Source organism: Onthophagus taurus, chromosome 3 (genome assembly GCF_036711975.1).
Source record: "Onthophagus taurus isolate NC chromosome 3, IU_Otau_3.0, whole genome shotgun sequence".
Classification (NCBI taxonomy): Eukaryota; Metazoa; Arthropoda; class Insecta; order Coleoptera; family Scarabaeidae; genus Onthophagus; species Onthophagus taurus.
The window spans coordinates 7,675,078-7,687,467 of record NC_091968.1 but is presented as its reverse complement, the minus strand read 5'-3'; the positions used below and the strand labels follow the sequence as shown (position 1 = coordinate 7,687,467).

General features: G+C 31.9%; 1 protein-coding gene across 3 annotated transcripts; it reads left to right on the top strand.

The window, feature by feature from the left end:
* Positions 1-119: 119 nt before the first annotated feature.
* On the top strand, positions 120-12,367 carry LOC111415233 (zinc finger protein 480-like). Of its 3 annotated transcripts, none has more exons than XM_023046797.2 (5): positions 120-295; positions 373-1,018; positions 8,672-8,906; positions 8,966-9,331; positions 9,410-12,367. In XM_023046797.2, exons 2-5 carry the CDS (start codon positions 541-543, stop codon positions 10,185-10,187), a joined length of 1,857 nt encoding a protein of 618 aa, XP_022902565.2. In that variant the 5' UTR covers positions 120-295; positions 373-540; the 3' UTR covers positions 10,188-12,367. The 3 variants fall into 3 exon arrangements, with proteins under 3 accessions (XP_022902565.2, XP_071051419.1, XP_022902566.2); XM_071195318.1 differs by having other exon boundaries at positions 126-295; positions 378-1,018; XM_023046798.2 differs by having other exon boundaries at positions 126-295; positions 355-1,018.
* The last annotated feature ends 23 nt before the right edge of the window (positions 12,368-12,390 follow it).

Below are 12,390 nucleotides of genomic sequence, written 5' to 3'. Positions count from 1 at the left end.
AAATATTCATGAATGATAAGTATGTTAAATATAATAGCATATAAAAAAATTATTTAATTTTTAAATAAATGTCATTAATGGCTCATACCAACCCTTAAACAAAAAACACCCTACACATTAAATTGAATTAAAACTTTGTAAAATGGCTCCCGAACTGTTTACCCTTTTAATAACTCAATAACTAATCGTTGAAATGAAGCAAATAAGCCAAAAATATCACCGTAAATCCCATTAAAAGTAACTCACCGGTGTTTATTTATAATATTCCCAATACAAAGAACGCTTATATTAACTGGTAAGTTGAAAAAGTTTTCTCAAGCCCTTTTTAACCGCTTTTGATGTCCCATAACAAAGCGTTTTTGCATCGTTTAGATAAGATAAGAAAATAATCTCAATAAACTGGACAAATACGAAGAAACCGCGTAATAGGAACTAAATTATAACCTAAAATATCGCTTTAAACTTCAAATCTAACCTAAAAATCTGTTTACATCGAATGTAAACAATAAACACTTAATTTATTTGAAAAAAAATCGAAAAATGCGTCATTTAGAAGGTGTTGAAGTGCCCGTTAAAGCATCAAACGATGAAATGTTTGGAATTAAACAAGAAGATTTTGAAGAACTCACCTCGAGTATTAACTTAAAGGTGGAAATCCCTGATATAAGTTTAGATGATTGCGAACCATTCATGAAAACGGAATTTGTTGATGTAAATGTTCCTTATAACCTCGATGACGATCTGGGGTTTGATCTTGCTGATGTTGAGAGTGAAATTTGGAAGTTTTCTCAAAACGGGAAGAAAAGTGGGAGAAAAAATAAAAGGAAATCACATGCCCCGCAAAAAAATACTAAAAAGAAGGAAATTTCAGTTAGAGATGATAAAGAAGACGCTACTAGTTTGGAGAATCCCACTGAGAAAGATGTTTTTAATTCCAATTCTGAGTTGCCACAAAGTGATCAAGTTTTAAAGGATTTTGATGAAGATAATATTTTTCGAGGGTATGCTGATGATAAAGGTAATAATATTTATTGCTCAATAACATAGTCAGTTAACATTAAAGACATTTCAAAATACAAAGAGTAAGAATAAAAGTTATTTTCAAGTAACATATTCTTATTATAAAACTTAAAACTGTAATAGTTAATATTTTGTTGGGTAACACTCAAACAATGTAAAGGTATTTCCAGAGTTTCCCTGTTTCAAGTATTATAACTATGATTTTTTCCAAGTTCATTCAACTCACTTCTGTTCTCTCATAATATTGTAATGGACAAAATCATATGTCTTGAGATAAACATAGATAAACGTTTTGTAAAATGCAAAAAATGTTTTGAGCAATCCAGAAAACGTTCAAAATCTTTAAAGGATTTGCAAAATCTCCAAAATACTGCTAGATAATGTATATCTTGCAATCAATATGGAATCTTCCAAAATAAAAAAAGCAAGTATGCTTATTATATACTTTAATAGTCTGAAATTAGCTTTGAAGAATAGCTGATATTGTGTTTTGTCTTGAGTGTTAGAGGTATCCTAAAGGTTTTCAGTGATATCTAGAAAATCCAAAAAGTTTTGGAAACTTCAGAAAATCTTTAAAATCTCCAAACGATTTACACAAAGTACAAAAGTTTTAGTTTAGATGGTTTCTAAAGAGATTCAAAGATATCCAACTTGTCTCAGAATATTTTTAATAATTTCAAAGGTTTTGCAAAATCTCCAAAACACTTTTAGAGAATTTCTAAAGATATTCAAAGATATTTAGAGATGTTCAGAATCTCCTAAAGACGTCTTGGAATATCCGGAAATTTTCAATAATTCCGAAGATTTTGTTTTTCGCTGACTGACGATCGAAGTATGGTACCATTCAACTTTAGCAAATTTATCATTCTTATCCAACTGATCATTATCTGCTAAATGTATATTTTTCTTGCCTCTGAAAATTAGTAGACCTAAAAAAAAACTTCTAAATCGTTATCTAAGCTAAATTGAGGACGATTATAATCTCTCGAACATTTTATGAAATTTGAAATAATACATTGCATGACGCTTTCATCAAACACAAGCTTATTTGCACCAGGTAATATCTTCAAAAACCGGCAATTTGATTAATTGAGTGGTAAGCGGCAATTCTTGATTTAGTAAATCAACCTACATCTCAATTGCGCAATTTTGTGGAACTTTTCCAACTTCGACGTCAGGCAACATTGTTGCAATTTCATTGTCTGGCAATAGTATGGCAAATCTTGTATTCCACCGATAGTTTCTTCATCAATATCTTCCTCATCGGTCAAATTGTCAACTTTTTGTAGAACATAACAAATATCAGTTATTTCGTTGATCATGACCTTCAAGTTCTTTCAGCCTTGAACGTCTTTTTGGATCATTTTCATATTTGACTTTACTCTAAAATCACAAATATACTCTCTCGCATACATATTTACACCATTATAAAATATTCTTGAAATATACAGTGTGTCCGTAAAGTAACGGATATAGGCTATAAAATCATAATAAGCGGTTCATGGAAAAATCTCTGAAACGGGTGTAAAGATTAAAATTTTCCGATATTTTTTTCAAATGGCAATTGGCTCCCATTTTTATTACGGGATATGAAAGAGGATTTTTCTCTGAATCTAGTACAATCAATATTAATATTGGTTACATAAGAAAATTTTCGAGAAAAATTACTTTAAAGTTTAATTACTTCAAATTTGTATAAATGATAAAAATAGCAGTAACCATGAGTAACTATGGCAACCAATTATTTTAAACAATTCCATGAGTGTCAAAAACTAATTTAGTAAAACGTCTTGAAGTATGGTGCCGCGCCATCTTGTTGGAATAAACTGCCGTTGGAATTGAGTTGGGTCAACATTACCGGGATGGAAGGAATGACATCGTTTTGAAAAAATTTATTTCTTTCCAGTTTAGGTTTCCTCAAATCTTTAGTGCATATTGGACAAAGTCTTCGTCATCGTTGCAAAATTTTTGTTATAAAAACTACAATTCATTGCTCGTGAATGAGGTTTACTTAATGGGAATGATATTTTGCGGGTTTTTCAATTTTGTGAACCGTTGATTTACTAATGTTTAAATTAGACCCAATACTCCTTATAGTAACATGATGATTTTCTTGGCCAGCCAAAACCACGGTTTATTGAACTTCTCCTGAAAGGTATAGTAGGCCAGACTTCGAGAGATGCCCATCCTTTTTAAATTTAGTCCAACTAGGCTCACCATACTTTGGCCAATAAGTTGGCGATCAGGATATGTTGTATTAAAGAGGTGAACTATTTGCTAAATCAGTTTTTGACACTTAGGAAATTGTTTAAAATAATTGGTTACTCTAGTTACTCATGGCTACTGCTATTTTCATCATGTCAACAAATCTGAAGTAGTTATATTTTAAAGTAATTTTTCTTGAAAATGTTGTTATGTAACCAATATTAATATTGACTGTACTAGATTTAGAAAAAAATCCTCTTTCATATTCCGTAATAAAAATGGGGGATTACCAGTTGAAAAAAATTTCGATGACCTCATAACTCATTTACAAATGGCGGAAGAAATTTAAAATCTGTACCAAACTATTGCAAAAAATTTAAATCTTTAGACCCGTTTCAGGGATTTTACCATAAACCGTTTATAATGATTTTATCGCCTATATCCGTTACTTTGCGGACATACTGTATGTGTAATGATCTTGAAAATATTATACAGGGTGATTCACATAAGAACCGACACAGAGCAGGGACATATGTACAGGGGCAGAGCAGGGACATATGTACAGGGGGAGAGCAGGTTCTTATGTGAATCACCCTGTATTACACCACCTAATTTAAAATTTGATGATCATGCTACCATAATAGGAGTAAAGATAAGTCGTAATATTTTTGCATTGAGACTCCTGATGAGTACAGTTTCGCTGGATGTATCCAAGTTGGCGTATCGCGCGTTGGTCCATTCCATGGCAACCTACTGCATTTTGGTATGGGGTAATAGCCCTTCTAGCGCACATATTTTCAAACTGCAACGAAGTGCTGTTCATGTCCTGGGCAATGTGCGTTACAGGGATGTCTGCAAATTTCTATTCAAAAAGCTCAAGCATTTTTTGTCAGTATTCTTACGAGTAACTTCCTTGTGAGTTTATACTTTATGCAAACAACAACAAGTCCAAGTTCAATCTTAGGTGCATGGGAACCAGAATTCACATCCAAGCAGTTGTTCAATCGATTACCTCTTAACACCCGATGTTTATCAAATGCAGCTCTGAATTTAAACTGTTTATTCTTAGAAACAAAATAAAATAAAGTATCTCGTAGCTCAAACCTCAGATATTTCGTCACCCACTCTTTTATTACATGAGCTGTAAGTCCAAAAAAATTTACGGTTTTTTTATTTTTCATTTCCTTTATAATTTTTTGTATTTCAATTGTATTTGTTTTGTTAAAATAGCATGAAAGTAACTCATTTTTATGTTGTTTGAATACCAATCAGGTTGCCTTGTAGTTTGTGGCATATTTGAAAGAAGTTTTTCTATTTCATTTTTGAAATAATCACTAAAAGCCTTTGGATTTAATTCCATTATTATTAATCCATCATGATTATTCTTTCGTCTTCTAGTGGTAGTGGTTTGTTGTCAGCGACCTGTTGTATAAGTGAGATGTATTCTTGTTTATAATTTTTATATATTGTGTATGAACGAGAATCTTTGTTATTTGACGCTATCATTCCTAAAACATCCAAATAATTTTTTTAAAATTTGTAGTAAGATTGAGGTTTCTGAAATCAAATCAGTTTCAATTCCACTCTTAGGAACTGGTTTTTGTTTAGGGTCAGTTTCGCTATTTTATTTAATAGGAAAATCTGTTGTTTCAAACTACCGATATATGGACGTAAGTCTTTAATTGAACCCCGTTATAGATCACTTGACTAAGCGACATTTTATCGTTTTTAGAGATTTTCATGCTGTCTGGTAGGTAAAGGTATAAACTTATCTTAGAAAAAAATTCAGAATACCGAAAGACCTAAAATACCATTCGTTTTAAAGGATAAAGCTAAGCGCCAATCACGTTATACAATTGCAAGTCCGATTTGCATCATACGTCTAAGAACCGACTTAGATATGACACTGGGATACACCAAGAAATTCTACAATAGAAAATATAGATGAACCTACAATTTCGGACCAGTATTGTTTTCTAGATGTTAGTATAAAATTAAAAGTTTATGTCTTTTATTTTATATAGAATTTAAGTTATTTTTACAAACGACAGCGGTAGGTAGCGCTAGTTAGCATAAGATATCACTATGTTGCATATTTTTATTGCACTAAAACTAGAACTAACACTACACCTAGAACTAGAAATATTCTAGTAAATACTTTCTAATTCTAGGTCTAGTGTTAGTTCTAGTTTTACACTATCACTAGAACTAACACAAGACCTAGAACTAGAATCATTCGGGTTTAGCCGTCTTGAGAGACGTGGGACTAAATCCGAATGTTTCTAGTTCTCTGTTTAGTGATAGTTCTAGTGACAGTGGTAGGTAGCGTTAGTTACCATAAGATATTGCTGTGTTGTATATTTTTATTGAACTAAAACAAGAACGAGAACTAGAAACATTCGGGTTTAGTCGTGAAAAAAACTTTCAGTTGTCAATGTCAACTTTAATTTTATTATTATAGTCGGAATCTTTATAAAATAACCTTTAAAGAGAGTCCAAACACGACGCATTTCTCTCAAAAAACCAAAAAGTTCGAACTTTCAACTATTAATTTTGACATATTTGTCAACTTCATAAAAATCATTTAAAATGAGTCCAAACTCGACATATTTAACTTTGATATTAATGGAGATACAATCACTTCCGGTTTGAAACGTCACCGTCAATTTTGACAGATTTGTCATCTTCATTAAAAAACCTTTAAAATGAGTCCAAAGATGACGGACTTATCTCAAAAAAACAAAAAAGTTAGAATAAAAAACATTAAACCCGAAGTTAGCAACAATGAATATAGCAATTTAATTTTTAAATATTAATACCAACCATAATTTTAGATTTTTGTGACTAATATTAAGACATTTTATAAAAATTAAGAATATGTCAAAATCACGAGTAATATTAGAATTAAACGTATCATGTTTGGACTCATTTTAAAGGATATTTCACAACGATTACAAATATGTCAAAATTGACGTTGACATTCTTAACCGGAAGTTGACCATAACTTCATTAATATTGAAGATAAATATGTCGCGTTTCTACTCATTTTAAAGGATTTTTAATGAAGATTACAAATACAGGGTGTGAATTTGTAATCTTCTCCTGAATGACATGCCCAAACTTCAGGGGGTGATTCTTTAGGCAATTTTAAGGGTACTTTGATATATAAACCATGGGCGTCTTGGGCTCCCCTAAGGAGCTACACCCCTCCAAAAATGGCGAAAAATTTGGGTTTAATTTTTTTTTCTCAAAAACCATAAACGCTAGGACAACGAAATTTGGGGAATATGTTTAACTGGTTGTAGGGCACGTTTTCACCCTATTTGTACTTTCAACCTATCCTTCTAAACTACTAAACGTAACCATCCCCTTTGCATTTTTGCTAAAATTTTGTTATGCAGAGGGTAAATACATTAAAAAAAAATTACATAGGTAGATGAAAGTATCCTAAAACTTTTTTGTCTCTCTAAAATTTTTTCAAAAACGACTAATTTTTGAGAAAAAAAATAATAAAGCAAACACTGCCCGTTCAACAACGGGGTTGTCGATCAAAAGTTGGAATGAATTTTTAACGAAAAAATCTTAGTAGGCTTTGCAATCTTTGTCAGAAATATTTTTGACGTTTAAATGTCAGTGGTTTTCTTACTATTATTATTGTTTTTCAAATTAATTTATGAATAAAGTTCTACCGCATTTACGCTCGTTCACTCAACGTTTCAAAATTTTAAATAAAACAATAATAATAGTAAGAAAACCACTGACATTTAAACGTCAAAAATATTTCTGACAAAGATTGCTAAGCCTGCTAAGATTTTTTCTTTATAAATTCATTCCAACTTTCGATTAACAACGCTACAGCTTAACAGTTAGTGTTTGCTTAATTAATTTTTTTCTCAGAAACTATTAATTTTTCGAAGAACATCAGAGAGGCAAAAAAGTTTTAGAATATTTTCGTCTATCTAAATAAAATATTTCCAATGTATTTATCATCGCCATAAAAGAGATCTAGACAAAAATTGAACGGGGGGGTTATGTTTAGTAACTTAGAAGGGAAGATTGAAAGTACAAATAGGCTCGAAACATGCCCTATTATAAGCTAAACATATTTCCCAAATTTCATTTTCTTGGTGTTAATGGTTTTCGGGAAAAATAAAATAAACCAAAATTTTTCGCCATTTTTGAAGGGGCGTAGCTCCGCAGGGGAGTCGAAATCGCTGATAGTTTATATGAGAAAATACTCTTAAAATTGCCTAAAGAATTACCCCCTGAAGTTTGGGCACGTCATTTAGATACACCCTGTATGTCAAAATTGAGGTTGACATTTTAAACCTGAAGTTAGTTATCATATTATAGAAGTTTTATAATTGAAGTTAATCTAGTCACTTTTCACCACTTTCTTTTCATTTTTAACGCGTTTTTTTGGGTCATTTTACATTGATTAAATTGAAATGATTTTTAAGCCACATGATGGTTCTTGAATTTTTCCCAAGTTTCATAATATTTCTTATGTTAAAAAAGAGCATTCTTAAATTTTAACCTGTAAACTTGTAACACTTCGTCCTTAATTTCATTTTACAACTTTTTAAACTTTAATTTTGTAAATTAGTAACTAATAATCTGATTTCGACTTAGCTGTGTGATCTTTTTTACAAAAGAAAAAGAAATATTAAGAAACTTGTTTGTAAAATGGATAGGATGAAGGATGTTAATTTATTTGTAGAGTCTCTGAAGGTGGCCAAGGGCCGAAACTAGTTAGACTTAAATTCTATATAAAATAGACACCAGTTGAAAAGTCCAAAATCAAACTTTAGATAATTTTCTTCAAAAATTTTTGACTCTAGTATTTGTGATTAAATTTATGCCACTACTTACAGAAACAGCCTGTATAATCGTAAAACAACTAACCAAGCGGATTCTGTGCTTGTAATGGCTGTCATCAGTGTTCTGTGATAAAAATAGATAGGCACCAAACAATTTTCAATAGTTTGAGCCTGTCGATTCTGAGAAGTCATATTTTTAGAGAGATGAAAACGAAAATCCCGTTTTTCTCAACATTGTTCATTTGTCGCTTAGTCAAGTGATGCATAACGCGGTCCAATTATATAGTCCTTATGTTTTAATAAATCCTTCAAGTGTATTATGTCTTTACCACCGATCTCCCCGACATCCACAGCACTGCCAAAAAACAACTCGAGGTCGTCGTCTGATTTTATTTCTTCCTCGTGAGTCTCACAGCAATTTATCGTTGTTTCGTCAATTATTTCAACCGGTTTTAAATATTTCACACAACTATGATGTGATAAACCACCACATTTTATGCACTTTAATCCAGTCTGTACATTTTTATTGCACTTTTTACAATCTTTTGTATCGCACCGCTCTGCGCCATGTTAAATCCATATTGAAATTAATACAATTTAATCTACGTAGAAATAATGTTTTATAGGTGATGAAAGCTTGGAAATGATCGACAACGTAAAAGAAGAATTCCGCTCCCATTGGGGTGTTAAATGCAACATGTGCGAAAAAGTTTTCCCATACAGAGCAGAATTCGACGAACATTACACCTCAACTTACAACATAACCCCAGTTTACACCTGCGCTTTTTGCAATAAAACCATCGAAAAATACAGCACATTTCGTTCTCATTGTTATCGCCACATCACCGAAGGAAGATACAAGTAAATACACTTTCCTCCCAATTTTCTCATTAACCTAAAAAATCATTTTTTTTTATTAGATGTACAAAATGTACCAAAGCTTTTTGCCTACAAAGTCTTTTACAAGTCCACATCATTAGTAAACATGGCAAAGTTAAGCCGTTCTCATGCGAAGAGTGCGGAAAAAACTTTATGACTCAAGCTGGGTTGAAAATGCATTTAAGGAAACACCAAAGCGAAATTAAAGAGGATTATCCCTGCGTTGTTTGCGGAAAAGTTTTACACACACGAGGGGGGCTTACATCACATATGAATGTGCATCGATTGGGACGACGATTTATGTGCGATGTTTGTGGAAAAACTTTTACCCAAAAAGTTAATATGCAACAACACGCCAAACAACACACAGGAGATAAACCTCATCGATGTGATAAATGCGGAAAAACGTAAGTAAAACAATTAATTATGAATAACATTTTAAACAAAAAAGATTTAAAAATTAATTATTTTTTTTATAAATACAGCTTCGCTGAAAAATCTCATTTAGCTCGCCACTACAGTTTCCACAGCGATCAACGCCCCTTTAAATGCGAGGTTTGTAATAAAATGTATAAAACCGAGCGTTGTTTAAAAGTACACAGTATGGTTCACGCTGAAGAACGTCCTTTTATTTGTACTTATTGTAACAAAGGGTTTTTAAGCAGTACTAAATTAAAGCAACATTATAACGTCCATACAGGTGAGAGACCCTACGTTTGTAAATATTGCGAAAGAACGTTCACTAATTACCCAAATTGGTTAAAACATATCAGAAGGAGGCACAAAGTCGATCATAAAACCGGTAAAAATTTAGAAACCCCCGAAACGAACACAATAAAAAAATCGGACGAACAACTCCCGATTATAACCCAAAATAACCGTGTCGAAAATATTTCAACTCAAATCGAAAACGTTAACGATCCTCAATCTTGTTGTTTACCTCAAGATTTAAATTCGGTTGTCGTTCCGGTTGACGCACAAACGGAATTGACGTCGGATTTAGTTTTGAGTAAAACGGAAGAGTTGATACTTCAACAAACGTTTATGCAATATCCGATTATTGAAGATAAATACATGTTTAATCCCGGCATAGATTTTTCGAATATCAATAATGTGAATAACACGATTATTTTGCCGTTTTTCCCGAACGTAACGCAACCGGTTAATACGACAACCGGAAACGTTGCGGTTATGGTCAATGATATTGCTCCGCATTTTTTGGAAGCGCTTAATCAAAACCAATTACCTCCGCAAACACAATGAATTAAAAATTTTAAAATTTAAGGATTAAAATGAGGTTTTTAATCAAAAAATGAAATTGTGCCATCTTTTTTTTTTTATTTTACGAGTTTCTAAATTGAATTTTAAACTACATTAACCTTTCAGTATATGCCTGAAACTTTCTAGTTTTAGTTCCAGGTTTAGTGTTAGTTCCACTTTTAGTTCAATAAAAATATTCAATAATCTAACGTTGAATAACAATTAAAACTAGAAGTAACACTAGACCTCGAACTAGAATGTTTCTAGTTCTGTGTCTATAGTGTTAGTTCTAGTTTTAGTGCAATAAGAGTATGCAACATAGTGATATCTTATGCTAACTAGCGCTACCTACCACTGTCACTAGAACTAATACAAGACCTAGAACTAGAATCATTCGGATTTAGCCGTCTTGAGAGACGTGTGAATCCGAATGTTTCTAGTTCTAGGTCTAATGTTAGTTCTAGTGATAGTGCTAGTACAATACTAGAACTAACACTAGATCGAGAACTAGAAATCATTCGGATTTAGCCACACGTCTTTCAAGGCGGCTAAACCCGAATGATTCTAGTTCTTGGTCTAGCGCTGCATAACAATTAAAACTAGAATTAACACTAGAACTAGAATCGTTCGGGTTTAGCCGCACGTCTCTAAAGACGGCTAAACCCAAATGATTCTAGGTCTTGTGTTAGTTCTAGTGATAGTGCTAGTACAATACTAGAACTAACACTAGAGCGAGAACTAAAAATCATTCGAATTTAGCCGAACGTCTTTCAAGACGGCTAAACCCGAATGATTCTAGTTCTTGGTCTAGCGCTGCATAACATTTAAAACTAGAACTAACACTAGAACTAGAATCGTTTGGGTTTAGCCGCACGTCTCTAAAGACGGCTAAACCCGAATGATTCTAGGTCTTGTGTTAGTTCTAGTGATAGTGTTAGTGCAAAACTAACACTAGACCGAGAACTAGAAACATTCGGATTTAGCCGCACGTCTTTCAAGATAGCTAAACCCGAATGATTCTATTTCTAGGTCTTTTGTTAGTTCTAGTGATAGTGCTAGTGTGAAACAAGAACTAACACTAGACCTAGAACTAGAAATATTCGGGTTTAGCCGTGCGTCCTCAGACGCACGGCTAAACCCAATACTTTCTAGTTCTAGGTCTAGTGTTAGTTCTAGTTTTAGTTCAATAAAAATATTGAACGTAGTGATATTTACTGCTAGCTAACACTACTTAGCACTGTGACTAGAACTAACACTAAATCTAGAACTAGAAACGTTCGGGTTTAGCCGCACGTCTCTTAAGACGGCTAAACCCGAATGTTTCTAGTTCTAGATTTAGTGTTAGTTTTAGTTTTATAACAATCTAGTGCTGAATAACAATTAAAAATAGAAATATCTCTAAACTTTGAACCAGAAAGTATTGAAAGGTTAATTATTTATTAAAATATATCATCTTTGTAGTTTTTAATTCTTTTTTAACTCTATAAGTCATTCGAGTTAATTTGATAGTATTAACTAAGTAAGCTTGGTAAACCTATTAACTAAGTTTTTTTATAAGATTTTAAAGTAAGGAGATATAACGAGACATTCCCAAAATAAATATTCTCTTCCAAGTTTGTCTTCCGACAAAAAGAAACTAACTCCCAGTGCTCAAGGTAAGGAAATAAAACTAAAAATGAACAAAAAAGTATTATTCCATAAGACTTATTATTAGTGTTGTAGCTACTTTTTATAAGTAACCTTTATATTTCTATGGATACACGTTAATTTTTTATTTCCTCAATCTTCAGTCTAAAGCTGAGTTTTATTTAAAACTAGGAATTTTTTATGTACTTTCTTGTGATATATTTTTTTAATCCTTTTCAAAAAACAAAGATGTCTATCAATGTTTGATAACAATATAATTTTAATTTTTTTTTTCAACTTTGATTGTTCCTATACATCTAATTTCTTTAATTTAAAAAAAAATGTAGTGTAGTAAACAAGAATCTTAAGTTCTAAGTAATTTATTTAGTATTTTTTAAAGATAGTCGCGTGTTAATAGATTTAAGGAATTTTTTAACTGAGTGAGACTGAGCTAAGTTTTCTTTTTGTATTTTTCTATGTCATCTACGATCGTGTTAATCGTGTTGTATTTTCGTGTCTTTTTCTAATAATAAAAAGAAAAAAACTTTTTAAAAATATCCAAAAGAAATTTTTAAAAAAA

What these genes read in the sequence shown, in the direction of transcription:
- LOC111415233 (XM_023046797.2), top strand. Translation starts at nt 541, where the DNA reads ATGCGTCATTTAGAAGGTGTTGAAGTGCCCGTTAAAGCATCAAACGAT. An exon ending in AGGGTATGCTGATGATAAAG is followed by an intron (nt 1,019 to 8,671) that starts GTAATAATATTT and finishes AATGTTTTATAG; the next exon opens with GTGATGAAAGCTTGGAAATG. An exon ending in ATCACCGAAGGAAGATACAA is followed by an intron (nt 8,907 to 8,965) that starts GTAAATACACTT and finishes TTTTTTTATTAG; the next exon opens with ATGTACAAAATGTACCAAAG.